The 18855-nt window shown below is 36.7% G+C and overlaps 1 protein-coding gene across 1 annotated transcript in view; it reads left to right on the top strand.

Moving 5' to 3' along the window:
* The window catches only part of ELL2 (elongation factor for RNA polymerase II 2), a 94078-nt gene extending 75982 nt beyond the window's left edge, over positions 1-18096 (top strand). Inside the window, exons 5-12 of the mRNA XM_007942544.1 lie at positions 1031-1290; positions 4449-4573; positions 4735-4825; positions 6687-7257; positions 10305-10371; positions 14203-14374; positions 17843-17887; positions 17980-18096. Coding sequence (XP_007940735.1) covers positions 1031-1290; positions 4449-4573; positions 4735-4825; positions 6687-7257; positions 10305-10371; positions 14203-14374; positions 17843-17887; positions 17980-18096 — 1448 coding nt within the window. The remainder of the gene's footprint in view (positions 1-1030; positions 1291-4448; positions 4574-4734; positions 4826-6686; positions 7258-10304; positions 10372-14202; positions 14375-17842; positions 17888-17979) is intronic.
* The last annotated feature ends 759 nt before the right edge of the window (positions 18097-18855 follow it).

An 18855-nucleotide genomic window follows, 5' to 3' on the forward strand; every position in this document is an offset into this window, starting at 1 on the left:
ACTGAATACTTTTTCTAGAAATAGCACTTGCCAAATGTCAGTGTTAAATCTAAGCAAAAAAAGGGTTAATTACATGACTCACACTGGACTGTGTAAGAGTGGTACAAAGGCCTTGGAGTTTTTTTTTTACCATTTTCTTCTGCTCACCTGTGTAGCCTTACCACCACAGAGGAGAAATCTTTTTGACCCTCTGAGATTAGTTTACTTTGGTTGGTTGGTTAGTTTTGGGGTTTATTTTTTTCACTCCTAAAACACCAGCCACTCCTTGGAAGGAAGGTGGGGCAATCTACTTCCATAGTTTTACTACCTTGGCAACCCAAGGAGGGGGTCCCAATGAGTCGGCCGACTCGATGGCACATAGCAGCAACAACAAAATATGTTACGACCTATTGAAAGAATTACAGTAGTGAGTACCCAACCAGATATTGACCTCAAATTATGCTTGACTCCCCTCCTTGTAGCTTCTGAATCTACGAGGCTTTTAATGGCCCAGCTCAGCCAAGGATTGTGTATCTTAGTGAGGAGAGACAGATACTGCTCACATTTCACCATGTCCACTGTATTCATGTCTGCTTTTCAGAAATGGCACCATAATGTGTAGATTTAAGTTCTGTAAATAGCACAGGTGAGCATGGAAATTACTTTAGTCCCACTTAACATTAAGTAATTTACAACCTTAAAGTTTTCTGTCTGTTGCTACAAATCGTTTCATTAATTACTATCCATGTGTAGCTAAATGACCAAAATAGTCTATAATGTATATTTATTCCAACAAATTGTTCCATCAAAGAAATTCCTAATCCATATTTTAGCTCTTAATTCATTTGCCTAATTAATATGTGTCACATGCAAGTAGAACTTGAGTTAAAAGAATGTTGTTTGCATTTTTCTTTAAAGTAAAAATTGAAATAAAGTAGCCTTTCTTCCTTCCAGAAATGAAGAGGTACCTAAAAAAGAGTTCTGGAAACTGAGATTCTCATTGTATTGTCACCCACAGATGCCTAACAATTTTGTTTCCACTGGGCTTTAGGGAAAAGAGTGCAAATTCGGAAAGCACCTCAAGCTGTTGCAGACGCAGTGCCTGAGAGAAAAAGGTCAACTCCCATGAACCCTGCAAATACGATTCGAAAGACACACAGCAGCAGCAGTGTTTCTCAGCGGCCTTACAGGGACAGGGTGATTCACTTACTGGCACTGAAGACCTACAAGAAACCTGAGCTGCTAGCTCGATTGCAGAAAGATGGCGTCAATCAAAAGGACAAGAACTCCCTCGGTGCAATTCTGCAACAGGTGAGGACTGCTGGAGAGAGGGCCTTCCACTTACTTACCTTTGCATTTAAAAATCAGTTTAAGAAGATTTGTTGTTACTATTATTATTGAAATAGAGAAACTTTAGGATCATTTTGATCAAGAGTATATGAAATATAACTCCTATGTATTAAATCATCTTGTTTTAAGAGTTTAATTAAAATACAGTCATTTATATTAGATTTTACAAGTGAGATGCTTCTGAATGTTTCATGGAATAAAAAAAGAAAATTTCATGTCATTATCTTCATGCAGATGAAACACATTTTTCCTGAAATAGCATTAAAAAAAGTCAAGAAATTTTTGTTGTCTGTTTTTAGTCTTGATTCACCTAAACTATTGACTTAATTTTTATTGGTTTAAGAAAGTGCAGTTGTGCAATGTATTTTGTCAGACTTTGGTTAGTATAAGTAAGAATATTTTAACCTACTGAAGAGTTTAGAATGTATGTCACAATCAGTCACTTGTCCACATTAAAAGATATGAGTGTATAAAATATTAAATGTGATCAGTTACCTTATAATCACAAGCTTAAGTATAAAAGTAAAAAAAAAAAACTGATGCCATGGAGTCGACTCTGAGTACAAAATTAGGTCTTTAATTTTGTTAAAGTCAGTGGTTTTGTCTGACTGTAGCTTGTTTTTTTGTTTTTTGTCATACTGCCTTCAGGTCATAAGGTTGATTAGTATTAAGATCCACCATAAATGAGTGGTCCATCTCTTTTCTTTATTTTTTCATAAAGCAGTAGTATTTCCAAAATTGTTTTTAAATTTCATCACCTAAAAGAACCCCTACAGATTTTCATCTGTTATTCAAATAACATTTTTAAGTCTATTTTTTTATTTGTTATCAATTATATTACAGATGGGATACTAAATGTTATGAAAGGGTAAAACCGTAATCTCCAGTTCTGGGTTAGCCATTCCCAAAGGTATCTCAAGTGACCTCAAAGTTTTTGTTAAATCATTTGAGCACATTTTGGAAATACTTAAATTTAAGTCCAAATGTTACATAGCAGTTTCAAGAGTTCAAGTGACAGGATGAGAAAATGAATGGGGATAAGGTTGTGTACATTTGTATATTTGGGGGAAGGAGGCCTGTGGAAATAGAGTGGGGAGTTGGGAGGAGCTGGGTAGGAGGCAGCTACTTTGAGTAGAGAAGTCAGAACCTGTTGCTCAGATGGCTACATTTTAGCTGAAATGATGAGCAAGAGACAAGAATATGATTCAGCACTTCCTCAGGCTGGAGGAAGGGAGAGTTTAGCATGTTCAAGTAAGAGAGAAATACAGTGTGTGAAATAGAGGACAAATCACAGACGGCCTTTCTAGGTCATGGGTGAGGAATTTGTAGCTTATTATTTAGTGTGATGGGTGATCGTCACAGAGTTTTAAACAAGGCTATCATATAATCTGAATTATACTTTTAATAAGATCACTCAGATGTCTGTGGCAAGAATGAATCTAGGGGGGCAAGGATAGAAGAGAAAGACCACTTAAAAGAGCCCATTGCAGAAGTCCAGGTAGAAGTGTTGGTGGCTTGATCTGGTGGGGATAGTGGAGAAGATTTATCAAATTAGGGATATATTTTCTGACAAAACTTGCTAATCGTGGGTGTGGGATAAGAGTGGGGGAAAGAAAAGAATCTGTGATTACAGCTAGGTTTTTGGCCTAAACAACTGAATGGATATTGAGCCATTGACTAAAATGAGGAAGAATGGAGAAAGGAATATATTTATAGGAAAATATCAGTAATTCTGTCTTAAGAACATTCTGTTTGGAAGATGTCTATTAGACATATCCAAATGAAGATAAATTTTCAATATGTATTATATATAACAGCATACATTGTGTTCAGGGGACAGTTGAGGTTGGAGTTATAAATTTAGAAACTAGGAATAAATTCATGTATTTTCATATATTCAGCATATTGATTAGGTATTTAAAGCCTTAAAACTGAATGAGATCATCTCAGGAGGAGAAAAGGATAATGAAGAAAACAGGGCTGAAGACAGACCCTGAACATTCCAACAGTTAGGGGAGTCAGCAAAGAAGACTTATAAAAGAAGGATCCTGAGGGAGGAGGTGGAAAACCGGGAGAATGTTCAATTACAGAAGCACAGAGAAGAAGTTACTAAGGGGGCAGGATGTTAGTCTGAGTAGTACCAGGGAAGATAGAAAATTTAAGAATTGTTGTATTTATTCTATTTCAAGAAATTTGGATTTATCTATATTGATTTATTTGAAAATTTGAATTTTAATATAGCATACCATTTTCTACTTTCTAACAACATATATGTTAGATTAGTATTCAGTTGAGCTGTAAGAAAAGCATGAATTACCATATTTGATAGTACTATTAAAAGAGAAAAAAAAAGTCATTAAAAAGAGCATACCACTAAGAAGTGACAGGTAGGAATACCTTTCTCCTAGCCTTAAAAGTTACTTTTGGTTTGGCAGCTGAACCCACACGTTAGTGTAGTCAGTAGAATCTACTCCTGGATACACTCAGGATTGTAGTTAAGAGATAAGAAAAGATTATGTTTAGGAATAAACTGACTAATAATTTGGGGATTCTTTTGGTTTATGTTTCTATTAATTCATTTTGGGTAATTTCAAAGTCTTAGATTCTTTAGGAGAACTGACTAGAACAAAGAGTGGACTTGACTTTCTAAGAATATGACAGACATGGTTATCAGAATTCATACTGTTTATGGAGATAATTTTTTATTATGACTGAAAGGAAAGCTTGTATCCCAACATATGGATACTGTTTTGTTTCTACTTAATATGAATCATTAAGAATTTTTATTGTGACTTTTTCTAAAGTAATGGAGTTAATGCCTAGAAATAAATAATGATAACATTATTATTTTGAATTCTTTTAACTGGAAAAAATTGATACCCAAAATTATGTTTCTCTACTTCTTTTTTTGCTAATTTAGGCTTATTATCTGAATAGAAATATGACAGATGCAGTGGCCATATAAAATAAAGTTGAATGGCATTTATTGAAATCTGGCATGTATAAAATTAACAATCCTTTTGGGGCCAATTGATGTAATATTTCCAGTACAAAAGACTGCCTGTTTTAGGTTAAGAAATAGCCAAAAGATCTAATGCTACGTTTCTATCATGTGCCAGGTGGCCAATCTGAATCCTAAGGACCTTTCATATACCTTGAAGGATTTTGTATTTAAAGAGCTTCAAAGAGACTGGCCTGGATACAATGAAACAGACAGACGGTCATTGGAATCAGTGCTCTCTAGGTAAATTCTTTATTTTTTTTCTATGAAAATGAAGGAAATAGGTAATTATTTTAGTCATTGACATTTTAGTGTTGAGATGGGAAAGAGAAACACGGGTAAGCTTTCTATCATAAACATTTAAATATTCTCTCTATAACCTGGAACATGTGTGTCCTTTACAGAAAATTAAATCCATCTCAGAATGCTGCTGGCACCAGTCGTTCAGAATCTCCTGTATGTTCTAGTAGAGATGCTGCATCTTCTCCTTCTCAGGTATTTTATAAAATTGTAGACTCACAGACCTGAAATGGACCTTACGGGCCATCTCATTCAGGCTCCCTGATTTTTAAGTGAGGAAAATGAAGCCCAGAGAAGTTGCACAACTTGCCCAAAGTCACATGGCTAATTAATGGCAGAGCTGGGTCTAGAATCCAGGTTCTAAAGTTCTCAGGGCAGAAGTCTCTACTATGTAGCATTGCTTTGTCAAAGTTTTAATGTGTACCTTGCTTTTCCATTTGGACACTAACTAGACTTACCCATCCAGTCCCATGATTCTTAGGGACTATATATATGGAAAATTGAAGATACTTAATTTTACTTGAAACATGGTCCAGAAGAAAATACCCTTGGAGAGAAAATGTATTTGCATATTTAAAAAAAAAAAAAAAAGGCAGTTCTGTTCTTAACCATTTTCATAGATGTTTTCTTAAACTACTTTTCAATTGGATCACAATCATAATACCCCCAGTCAGATACCACCCTAGTTTAGAACTCTCCCAGGAGATTCTTCTCATCATGGAAAAAAGTGGGGAAATCTTGGGCAGTACCGTAGGGTTCAAGCCTGCCTTATTCTCACATCGCACAGTCAGTCTTCAAACTCAGTCTCCCAAGTCCTTTAGACTGACATTGGGACAAACCTCCCCACCCCCATACTGCTGACATAGTGCTCCTCTCTCTCTCAAGCCTCTTCCCAAGAACAGAGAGAAGTAGACAGATGTGTGGAGAACAGTATGCATGCCTTGGGCAAAGGCTATTCACATGTCAGCTGTATTCTAAGATTGTTGCCCAGGCCTTCTGAGCATTAGAAAATGTTAGAAAACTATTGGGAGGAACAGATGGGGAATAGGGGGGGTTAAAAAAAAAAAAAAGGCAGTTCTATCCTTGCATATATATTGTCTATAAAAGCCTCACTTTTAATACCAAGTATTTTGAAGGGACTTATACGCTGATCTAATTTTATACTGGGTGCTGAATAAGTGGTTTCAATTTAGCATTGAACACTGAATAACAGGTTGATTAACTTTTATTTTCTTTCAAGCCAGAATGCAAGCTACAGTATTATACTGGATTTATGCTTGTACTTTTTGAGTGTCTGAATTTCCTTTTTAACTTAAATGCTATTCTTATTGCTGGACTGGGCTAATATTGGCATGAGTTTTTTGAATATTTAAATTGTAATTCACATCATTGTTGTGGACCAGTTTATGAAGATTTATCTTCAATCTAGGGAAGAGATATTTAAAAGGGAGAAAAAAAAAATTGAATAGCATTTCAATAATGATGGAGATACTTAGAGAAATTAGTCTCAAAGTGCTGGCTGTTCCCATTTTAAGACAGGTAGAAAAATAAATGACAGCCAAAATATTCATAACTGGAACATTTTAACACATTAGAAGAGATTAAAATAGCATTGGCTTGTCGCCCTTTACATACCCTTGTTAGTTCTCAGTTAGTGAAATGGTACAAATTGCTTCCTCTGCTCACTTAATATAACTAGGTCAGCTGAGGCCAGCAGGAAGAAGGTGGTTACCTCTATATAATACATCTCATTGGTATAATCCACGTAAATTGTCATAGTCTCTAGGAATTTAAGGTGAGGTGTTATGATCACACAAAATTGAAGAAGTACTGCAAGAAACTTATTTGCCAGATTCTGCTTTTTGACATTAAACAGGAAAATTTATATTATTTTACTTTTTTTTATAACTTAAGCTTAGAGAAAGGTTAACACACCGTGGTAACATTTAAATAAGATCAGGATTAATCAGTGGTTCATATGGTAACCAGTCACATATGTATTGAATATATTGAATTTTCATACAAAATAGCTCATTTTTTTCTTTTTCTTTTCCAGAAACGGCTTTTGGATTCAGATTTCATTGATCCTTTAGTAAATAAAAAAGCTCGAATATCTCACCTGACAAGTAGAGTACCACCGACATTAAATGGTCATTTGAATCCCACCAGTGAAAAATCTCCTGCAGGTCTCCCACCACCGCCTGCAGCTGCTGCCATCCCCACCCCTCCACCACTGCCTTCAACCCACCTGCCTGTCTCAAATCCTCCTCAGACTGTAAATTCTAACTCCAACTCCCCTAGCACTCCAGAAGGCCGGGGGACTCAAGACCTACCTGTTGACAGTTTTAGTCAAAATGGTAGTATCTATGAGGACCAGCAAGACAAATATACCTCTAGGACTTCTCTGGAAACCTTACCCCCTAGTTCAGTTCTACTAAAATGTCCAAAGCCTATGGAAGAAAAACATTCAATGTCTCACAAGAAGTCCAAAAAGAAGTCTAAAAAACACAAGGAAAAGGACCAAATAAAAAAGCAGGACATTGAGACTATTGAAGAAAAGGAGGAGGACCTTAAAAGAGAAGAGGAAATTGCCAAGCTAAATAACTCCAGTCCCAATTCCAGTGAAGGTATTTTACATTTGTAAAAAACCTGACTGTACATGTTAAATGAACTGGAATTACATACTCTTACAAGATTATGCTGTTTGTAATTAGTAATGCTTTTTACCAAATTATCTTCTGTTTAGTTATTAATCTGCTTTGGGCAGATACTTTCTTTTTACAACTATCATTTTCAGTCTCTTTTTAACCAACCATTAAACATGCTTTCTGTATTTGTTAATAACATTGATGATATTTGTAGATGACCCTGTCATCCTTCAGAGATTTCCTGAAGGTGGACTTTGTTGCTATTTTTCGTAATTCTTACGGTATTGTGCAACCTGAAAATGACTTAATATATGCTGTTCTTAAGCTGATTTAAACAAACGCACACAATTAGCAATAAGAATATTCATTTCCTTCTTTCCAAAGAAACAGGGTCACTCTTGTTTTAATTAATATTAGCACAGTGGAAATGTCAAATTATTTATAAAACAGGCTGAGTAATATTACATTTGCAGATCCATAACATCATCTTTGTTCAAAGTAAAAGCAATTGTCTTTTTCAAGGCTGTTGGCTTGATAATTCTTAAAGAGTTTTGGCTTCTTTTCAATTTTAAAAGCCTTACTTTAATAAACTAATATCAATTGTTATTAGTAAAATTAACCAATGAGTCCAAATTGACTGAATGGCACTGGCTTTTTTTTGGTTGGTTAGATATACCAAAAACAAAAAAAAGAAAACTCACTGCCATCAAGTCGGATCTGACTCATAGTGACCCCTCCTTGGGTTTCCAAGACAACATCACTATGGAAGTAGTTGCCCAATCTTCCTTCCAAGGAATAGCTGGTGGGTTTGAACCGCCAGTCTTCTGGTTAGCAGCCAAATGCCTTAGGCACTACACCACCATACTGGTCTTTAAAACATGCTAATGACAAAGTTAGATTTTTCTTATTAAAAAGCAAAAAAAAAAAAAAAAAGTCTCTGAAACTTAATTTCTTGCATGCCAACACATAGAAGATCCAAGTCCATCATAGCATTGCTATTAATGTTAAACCTAACATAAGTAATGCAGAATTTCCTAGGAAAATACAGTTTTAGAAAAGTTACTTTAATAAAGTTCCAATATGAAATTCTTTCTGTATTTTGCCCATAACTGAAAGTATATAATCCTTGTATTTAATTAACCATTTTTACCATATGAGAAAGAGCTCTGGTAGCATAGTGCTTAAGGCACTTAACTGCTAACCAGAAGGCTGGCAGTTTAAACCCACCAGCCACTCCTCAGAAGGAAGGTGGGGCAATCTCCTTCCATAGTGATACGGCCTTGGAAACCCAAGGCGGGGTCGCTCTGAGTCAGGTCCGACTGGACGGCACATAACAACAACAACAACAACTACATGAGAGAAGCTTTGATTGCTTTATTTTAGTTGTTGTTGTTATGTGCCATCGAGTGGGACCCGACTCATAGCGACCCCTCCTTGGGTTGCCACGGCGGTATCACTACGGAAGTGGATTGCCCCATCTTCCTTCCGAGGAGTGGCTGGTGGGTTTGAACTGCCAGCCTTCTGGTTAGCAGTCAGTTGCCTTAGGCACTATGCTACCAGAATTTCTAAAGAAAGAATTGTAGAAATATTACAGTTCAGTGCTCTCATAATACAACTTTTTGTTTACCTGGATGTTTGTTATGTTGCATGCCAAAGCATATCTGTTGAAATACTTAGATCAGTGTAATATTTTATTAATAGCTAGAGAGGTAGATGTAAGTTCTTTCCCTTAAACACTGTTGTACTTGAATTTTTTGATTCAGGAAGAAGGTAGGAGATAGTAAAACCCCATTAAGAGTTCATAATCCAGGCTTCTGGATATACTTGACTCTTCACACACCCAGCGTCAGATAGTGATCCTGACTCAGAGGCTAGTGCTGAGGCCTAGAACAGAGTTAAAAGTTTTCTCAGAGTTGGAGACTGGAAAAGCAGACCTAGTCTCTTTCAGTTGCTCACTGAAGATGTGGTACCTTTCAAAGCCAACTGAGAAACCAGGGATAGATCCCAACCCACATCCCCTGCATCTGTTTGGAATTTATTTGGTGTCTGGAAAAATGGAAGCCAAGGTATCTATATTTAACACCTTTTTTTCCCCCCTGATTTTTGAGACTCAGATTCATGTTCTTTTACCCACACCTGAGCAGAGTCTATAATTTGTTGAGTGTGCTTCAGTCCTTAAAATAGTAAAGTGAGAAATTATCAAATAATCCCATTTATTTTGTAGTCAACATGTGTGTTTTCACAGCAGGCAGATTTAGAGTTTGAGTTATTAGTTTAACTCTACTTTGGATGATAAAAAAATTACCCTAATAAAAAGAAAATCTAAACATAACCCCTGGAAATGGTATATTGAAACAAATGGGACTCTGATGGAATTTCATACACTTTCACAGCATAATCCTGAATGATTGGCACATTATTTTTCTACACTTTAAAAAAATCTGCATTTAGTATTTTGAGGGTTAGTGATGAGAGGAGTGTAAATCAAGGCTCAATAATACTTTATTTTAAATGACTTTAAACTGATGGGAAAACTTCTTGCCCAGTTCCACTGTCTGCATACAAAAAGGGTAGCAGAAAAAATACAGTGACTAAAGCAGTCTGCTACCTGATTTTATTGTCTTATCTGCCTTGTTTGAATCCCATGAAAAATAGATGTTGATGTAAAATTTGTATTTCCCATTGTCTGGCTGCATCTGCCACCACAGTCTTTGAATTGCTGGGCAGATGCCACAACTGTTGTTGAAAGAATAGAAGATTGACCTTGGGTTAAGATGGAATTCCTTTATTGTGCAGACACTGCAGTAGCCACGGTGCTTTAAATGCCTGGCGTCAGTTCTGCTGGTGCTGGTCATAGGGCCTCTATTGTTTGTGTTTAATTGTATTCCTTGCTCACTGTTGCTTATTGAGATGGAAGAATAGAATTTGAGGAAAAGTGTTCCAGATGTTTCTGATCTATTTTAGAATTATAGGCATTTTATAACCATATTGATTGATGAATACACTAATTTTTTTCTTTCTTTCAGGAGTAAAAGAGGGTTGCACTGCCTCTACGGAGCCTTCTTCCACAATTGAACTCCCAGATTATTTGATGTAAGTTCAGATGTATCAGACAGTAGGAGAAAACTGTTTAATTTTAGAAAGTTTGTGAATTCTTTTCCCATAATTTGCAAATTAGAAAAGAGGTTCTAGAAATAGAGTACTGGAGCCACCACTGCAATTGAAAGGCTGCCATTATGCCTGCTCATCCCAAATCCAACCTTAGTCTGCATGAGCAAGTTACGCATGCTGCCCCCCAACCCTCTATGCCTTTAAGTATAGAGAAGCCTGTCCTTTGTTCCATGGCCAGGCCAAGCATTTGATTATGGAAGATTTCAGGGATCTGGCTCTTAAAGCTGACAGTCTGTCAATGTATGGTCGTTCACTTGCTCCTCACCCTGAAGGGACAGTTTATAACTGATAAAGGCTTGAACTGCTGCAGTTCAAATTAACACAAAGTAGAGAGAGATTGATTTTTACGTCAAATGTTTTACCTTCAAATTACGTTTAAGAGGAGATAATAGTAAATTTTGATCAATTCATTTTAGTATTGATTGTAATGTTTTCCTATTATGACAGCAATTTGCTAAATGTTGAACTGGGGACATTTTTGTAACTAGTTATCGCAGAAATTATAACTTACACACAAAATTGCAGCTTTTTTTTTACAGAATTAAAGGCCTCTATAAGAAGAAAATAATTAAGTTGCAAGAATCTGGGAAAATGGAGAGTGAAGGAGCAAACAGATCTGACGGCAGATAGTTATAGAATGTCAGATAGAAAATGGAATCTGGATTACTTGAACATTTTTTTTTTTTAATAGCATCTCATGTTGAACACGGTTAAACTATGTTGTTTAGCCCTCCATGTCCCATGAAATGCTCACTTCCAGAGTAGAGAACATCTTAAAATGTGTGTTATTTTTGCTTAATAGTAGTATGAGAATTGTATTTATTGATATATGGTGGTACTCCACGAAGCCATAATGCTGATTATCATCTCTTAATTAAAAGCCATCCATGGAACCTTTCTGACAGTTCTGGTCCGAGGTATTGTATAGTTACAGAATTCTGTGAGGGTGCCTTAAAAAGCAGCTACCACGGAGCTGGTCCAGGAAGGGTTTGTCTGAAGGCAGGGTTGGAGGGACAGCGCTTGGCTCCACTGCTCGGGAGGTTCACTGCTCCACCTACAAACCCACATTTGCTAATTGTCTTTTGAAAGTTGGCCATCTCAGATAACAACCATTAGTACTGTGCTCTAATTTTCTGTGATGGATTTCAAATTCATCTTTTTTGTGTGTGATAGTAGTGTATACTTTTTATATACAACAAAATCATGTGAGAAGACTAAAGAATAATTCAAACCATTTCCTGATGAATTCAGGCTGATTTTTTTGGTACAATTTTAACGTTGCTGTGTTTCACCAACTACTTAAAAAAAAAAAAAAAAAAGTTAGTTATCTAAGGATGCTTGCTGCATCTGCCTAAATGCATTTCTATGTTTGTCAAGTTTTTAGTACTTTTAAAAATTGCTGTAGTTTATAAATGTTATTGGCTGTGCTTTGTATGTTTACTTAATTTACATTTCCACCCCAGATATACTGAATCAGAATCTACATTTTAACAAGACTCTTATGTATACATATGAAATGCGAATTTGCAGCAAAGGGTCAAACTGGAATGAACCAGTTTGAAGCCCTGAAAATAAGTCTTATATAAATGCAGCCAATTATATGAAAATGATAGGAAAACATGAATTTTCAAAAAACTCACCAAAAGTCTTAAACTTAAGTTGCTTCAGGAGAAAAGGAAAAGGTTATACTATGAAGCCTTAATGATCAGCCTCTGAACAATTCACACTTAACTACAATATTCCTAATTTTTTATAATAAGAATACTTCTGTTACTTGTGGTTGTGAATTATTCAAACTGTTTAAAATTTTATTCTATCACTGCAATAAGAGCCAAAGTGCTAACCAGAAGGCTGGCAGTTCAAACCCACCAGCCACTCCTCGAAAGGAAGGTTGGGCAATCCTACTTCCGTAGTGATACTGCCTCGGAAACCCAAGGAGGGGTCGCTATGAGTCGGGGCCGACTCGATGGCAAATAACAACAACAACAACAACATGGAACCATAACAATTTTTGTTTAAAATACAGAAATGCTTTTAGTTAAAATACAAGTATAACCAAATAGGCTTCAATAATAGCAAGATAACTGTTGGCCGATGTGGTTTTTTTCCTAAGGAAATTATTAAATAAAATACTTAAGGTGTGGCCTTGAGTGTGACTTTAAGAAAGTGGGATAAATACTCTTGTGGTGGTATTAGTTGCCACTGAGTTGACTCTGACTCATGATGGGCCCTTATGTGCAGAGTATAACTGCTCCGTAGAGTTTTCAAGGCTGTGATCGTTCAGAAGCAGATCGCCAGGCCTGTCTCCCAAGGCACCTCTGGATGGGTTTGAACCACCAGTTGCAAGCGTTTAACCATTGTACCACCCAAAGACCTTAAATATATTCTATATAATAAGTTAAATCTGAGTTTCAAGATTAATTTAGCCATTTTGCTTATATATGCTTGCTCCCAGGAACATTTTCTTCCCCTCTGGGCTCCCTCTGGTGTGCAGTCAAGATAGACATGTATAGAGAGAACTGATTGGCTGCCTGGTTGGCATTGTTCTTTTACAGCTAAGACAGCAGCAGAGCAGCTTTAAATCAGCATGCTACTGCTGTCTCAATTACACTTAGAAAATTAAACCTCTGCACTGTCTAACTCAGCATGAATAAAAATATTAATGAGGACATAAGTTTGCTCACTGCATCACTTTTCTCCCATTTCCAACTAGGCATTTGTGGTATAGCAATTTAAATAAAAATGATAGAGTTATATATAAAAACATTTTGGAGAGGGCTGAATATATGTGTACTCCCAGGAAGCGTTCCAAAGCTCCTACTACCTGATTTTACCTCAAAAAAGTCAAGGTAATTTGGCATTTCATGACAAAAGCACAGTGCACAAAAAACCAGTCCAGACCCTAAAATGCTGTTTTAATTGACTTACCACTGAGTAAATGGACACTCTGGGGAAATGGACTTCACTCACCAGCTCCCTAAATGTTTTCCTACCCTAAAGTAAAAAAACAGAGTTGTGGCATTTTATGAATAAAGTAAATTAGCATAATAGTACAACACTGGCTTTCCATTTCATGACATATAAGTATTTGAAAAGAACTAGAAAAATATACCTTTCCTTCTTTTTTTTTTCCTCTCCCCTGTCTCTCATTTTTAAAATTCCCCTTGGATCTTATATTTGCCTAGTCAGAAATGTGAGAGGAGATCAGCCTGAGGTGCCTCATTGGAAACTCCTGTGAGCAGGAGGTTTGAATGGCCCCAGGATAGCAGTAGGTCCGAAGAGAGGTTTGACTTCAGCACTTGGTGACTGTGTGACATTCTCTCCAGCTTACCATCAAGTCCTGTTTCTATGTGATGCAACAGATAGGCTAACCTCTGCTTTTAATGTGGCAGTGAATTATTTTGGACAGAAGAAGGTTTAATAGGCTAGATCCATGGAAGTGTTATTTTCTTTTAACATAGATACATTTTAATTCCATGATCACCATGTCTTTTTTTCATATTTACCCTCCTTCAGTGAAGCTCTTAGGCTCTCCTGTGTGATAATTTCACATGGAAAGTCTTTGAAGTAGTTTTTTTTTTCAGCAGTAAAATGGAAGCATACCAGTTGCAGAGAGGCATGAAGTACTAGTGATAAATGCTTGGGTATTGTTTCTAAATATTTGATGTAAATCTCTGACTTAAGCAGTCATGCTTATTCTGTAGCTATTACCCATTTCCATTTATCTTTTTTCTTTTAAATCTTTCCTAATAGAAAATATATTGCTATTGTCTCCTATGAGCAACGCCAGAATTACAAAGATGACTTCAATGCTGAGTATGATGAGTACAGGGCTTTGCATGCCAGGATGGAGACTGTGGCTAGAAGATTTATCAAACTGGATGCACAACGAAAGCGCCTTTCCCCGGGCTCGAAAGAATATCAGGTAAATGCATTTGTTCCTAGATGGTCCAGCTTTCATATTCTACTTTCTTTCTTTCCTTGCCCCACCATTTCAGTGGCACCCATGCCCAGCCATCTCAGTGGCACCTTAAGAGCAACCCTCTCTCAGACCAGCCTCTATGCTACTTTTGGCTTTAATTTAAAATTGGTTAGGAAACTACATATTTTAAATAGTTCTTGAGAATAAACAAACACAATGAGCCTATATTTCTGTCAGTAGAAAAAAACTAAAGTGTGACAAAACTTTCTGCCACTATAGCATAATATACAGTACATTGAGAAAAAATCCAAATACAACTAGATAGAAAAACAAAGAGTCACCAAAAATTGAATTTTGGAAGTCACTGAAATATATAATTCCACTGCTAATCAATTCAGATTGCAGTTCCTAGTTCTGGTACTGTCCCCAACAAGTTGTGCTACTTCAAGTAAATAAACAATACGATCTTTTTAAGAATTTCCATCTGGCATAGTATAAAGAAAACATAGATATAGGGTAATAAAGTGGGCTTAATACTACAGAACTTTGGGTATTAAGTGAAGAAATGTGTGGTCCTCCCAGTTGTTCCAGAGATTGACATTTGATAGTGGTCTTCATCTGTTGTCAATCCTCTATTTAAGGTGATAATATTACTATAAAGAGGAATAGATACTAGGCCAGTTTTCTGATTAGATTTTGGCTCACAGTAGGCCAGATAACTGTGCTGCATTTTGCAGCCATACCCAAAAACCCAAACTCACTGCCGTCAAGTCAGATCCAATTCATAGCAACTCCTCCTTGTGTTTCTGAGGAAGTATCACAGCCATAGATGGTACCAATACCCCAGCCCACTGTCATCTTTCTCACAGGGGTCTATAGGAGAGCATGGATGGGTTTTCCCACAATAGGAGAACAGCCTGGGAGCATCTGTGCCCTGGAGATTCATTATGTCTTACATTAGTGGAATTTAATATTTTAAAGAAGTTGTCTAGAGTTACAGATTTTGCAGAGGAATTGGTGTTGGGGGTGGTGATAGAAGTAAGTGATATGGTGGTGTATACACACACACACACACAGTTGTTTACCAGTGTATATGATTATGTACATTTAAACTAAAATATAATTCTGAGGATTACTTAGTTATTGAGAACAGACTCTGGAGGCAGTCTGTTTGGGCTTGGTTCCCAGGCTTTGCCATTTAATAATTGTGTGATCTCAGGCAACTAATGTAACAATTTTTTCACTCACATTCCCCATCTATAAAATGGAGTAGTCACAGAGCTGTTGTGCAGAATAAATATAAATGTTTGTAAAATGCTTAGAATAACATCTGGTGGTACCTGGTACATATGGGTTAGCTATTTTTCTCCAATCCATACAATTTCCCTTGCTTCTGGCAATCACTGTTACTAGCTTCCAGTGTATTCTTTTCAGACATAAATACATATATACATATATATACATATACATGGGGGAGCTCTGGTGGCATAGTATCTAAGGCATAACCAGAAAACTGGTGGCTCAAACCCACCAGCCACTCCTCAGAAGGAAGATTGGGGAATCTCTTCTGTAGATACACTGCCTCAGAAACCCAAGGAGGTGTCACTATGAGTCAGGATCGACTCAACAGCAGTGAGATTGTGTGTGTGTGTGTGTGTGTGTGTGTACATACACAATAAAACCTGCAAAAGACAGAACCTGTCAGAGAAGGAAAACTCAAATACTTTCCACTAAATAGAGTGATGGGAGCTCTGGTAGCATAGTGGCTAAAGCACTTGACTGCTAACCAGAAGGCTGGCGGTTCAAACCCACCAGCCACTCCTCGGAAGGAAGGTTGGGCAATCCTACTTCCGTAGTGATACTGCCTCGGAAACCCAAGGAGGGGTCGCTATGAGTCGGGGCCGACTCGACGGCACATAACAACAACAACAACAAAATAGAGTGATAGAAAAGTGGTGACTACACCCTGGTAAAGGTTGGAAAACTTGCAAGAACCAGAAAAACAAGGCAGTCCTGTTGAGTTCCAGCTCTCGCAGGTTTCACTGTGTATATATATGTGTGTGTATATATATACACGCATATTAATTAAATGTTATATTTTCTAATAAACATATTCATATATATATATACACACACACTATATGTCATTTAATCTAAGATTCAGTTCTTTGTTAAACTATGAAGTACCATAATTTATCCTAATTCATTAAACTGGGAAAAAATGTGCAACATTGGAAGCAGTGAAATTCTTGGGACATAATAGTGTTCTGTTTCCCACTTTTAAGCAAATGGTATCAAACTATACATAACATCAGTCTGTGCTTTGCTTTTTTCACTGAAAAACGTCTTAGAAAACTTTTATATCAGCCTGTAAAACACTTCCCCACTTCTTAATGGCTGCTTAGTATTCCTTTGTATGGCTTGATGGACATTTAGATTTGATTCTTTTGCTTTGTAAACAGTGAGTGCGACAGTGAGTAACCTTGGATACAGGGTCATTTTTACTCATTTCTCTGCAGAGTAAATAGAATTGCTGAGTCAGTTTTTCATTTGCTATTTTTTGATAGCTTTTTGTCAGTTTGCCTTCCATCATGTACCAGTTTACATTCTCATCACCAGTTTTTCCCACACCCTTACCAAATGTGTTGTTGTTGATGATGTTAGTTGTCATCAAGTTGGTTCTGACTCATAAGTGACCCCATGTTCAACAGAACAAAACACTGCCCTGTCTTGTGCCATCCTCACAGTTATTGGCGTGTTTGAGCCCGTTATTGTAGCTACTGTGTCAGTCCATCTCATTGAGAGTTCTTCCTCTTTTTCACTGATAATCTACTTTACCAAGCATGATATCCTTCTCCAGGGACTGCTTCCTCCTGATAACAAGTCCAAAGTATGTGAAACGAAGTCTTGCCAACCTTGATTCTAAGGAGTATTTTAGCTGTCCTTCTTCCAAGACAGATTTGTTCATTCTACCTGGCAGTCTATGATATTCTTTACCAACACCGCAGTTCAAAGGCATCAACTTTTTTCGGTCTTCCTTATTCATTGTCCAGTTTTTGCATGCATATGAGACAATTGAAAATACCATGGCTTGGGTCAGAAACATCTTAGTACTCAAGGTGACATCTTTGCTTTTTAACACTTTAGAAAGGTCTTTTGCAGCAGATTTGCCCAATGCAATACATCTTTTGATTTCTTGACTGCTACTTCCTTGAGCATTGATTGCAGATCAAAATAAAATTAAATCCTTGACAACTTCAATATTGTCTCTATTAATCATAATGTTGCTTATTGGTTCAGTTGTGAGGAGTTTTACATTTGAAGTACTGGTGTCCTAGAGAGCAGCAACACACAAGCAAGCCACTGCCGCATGACAAACTGCAGATGAGTGGTGGGCCAAAACGTGTTAGCTATTGTTATTGCACACCCAAACAATAATAGCTTCTTATCTTGTGATTTCTAATTTTGTAGAATGTTCATGAAGAAGTCTTACAAGAATATCAGAAGATCAAGCAGGTAGGTATCCATCATCGTTGGTTTTCTAACCTGTAGTTGAGAAGTCTTATAAATTCTGCAACCTAATTCCTCACTATTTTCTTCATCCACAGTCTAGTCCCAATTACCATGAAGAAAAATACAGATGCGAGTATCTTCATAACAAGTTGGCTCACATCAAAAGACTAATAGGTGAATTTGACCAACAGCAAGCAGAGTCTTGGCACTAGAAGTCTGCTTAGACCAGAAGATGTGAATAAACTTAAGCTTATTTATTTAAAATTCCAAATGAGTTGCTCTAAGATTCTAAAGAGATGAAACTTTGCCTGTTGAAAGTTTCAGTATTAGTAAACTTGAGTTACTTTTTTTTCCTTTTACTTTGCTTCCCTGCGTTTTTGAAGCTGCTTTTTTTTCTCCTCAAGACTTGTTTGTCAATAGAAATACTTTTTTTAGATATTGGGGATCCAGTGTCTATACTTTAAATCGATCTCTTTTTTTTTCCCTTAAAAACTTGTGTTTGTCTTTAGAAATGATTTTTTTAGATATTGGGGATCCAGTGTCCACACTTTAAAGTTGTGGGTGTTTAAAAAAACAACAACACAGTAATGTGCAAGATGAAATGCTTTTGGATAAACATAAGCCTATTTTCTGACCTTTTTCTTAATGCGAACTCTTTGCCTTAAATGGTAGAATATTTAGAAATTTGCACAAAATAAGAAAAAAAATTAAACGTTGTTTTGGAGGGTTAAGAAATAGAAAGTTGTACTAGTATGTGTATGTATGTAGGTATACGTACACATATGTATATACAGACTCACTTGATCTAAAACCGTAAAACCACCCTGCAAGTTTAACCCCCCATTGCAATGGTTGCCTTAAGGTGTTTGCTAGTTGTGTACATAGTGTGGTTAATAATTAGCTACACTGCTTCCCACTTCGTTAGAGCAATGGGAAGCATACTGTGGCCTACCAGCGTCTGAAAGCGTGTG

This window comes from Orycteropus afer, unplaced genomic scaffold (genome assembly GCF_000298275.1).
Source record: "Orycteropus afer afer isolate SDZICR_OR568_19922 unplaced genomic scaffold, OryAfe1.0 scaffold00093, whole genome shotgun sequence".
Classification (NCBI taxonomy): Eukaryota; Metazoa; Chordata; class Mammalia; order Tubulidentata; family Orycteropodidae; genus Orycteropus; species Orycteropus afer.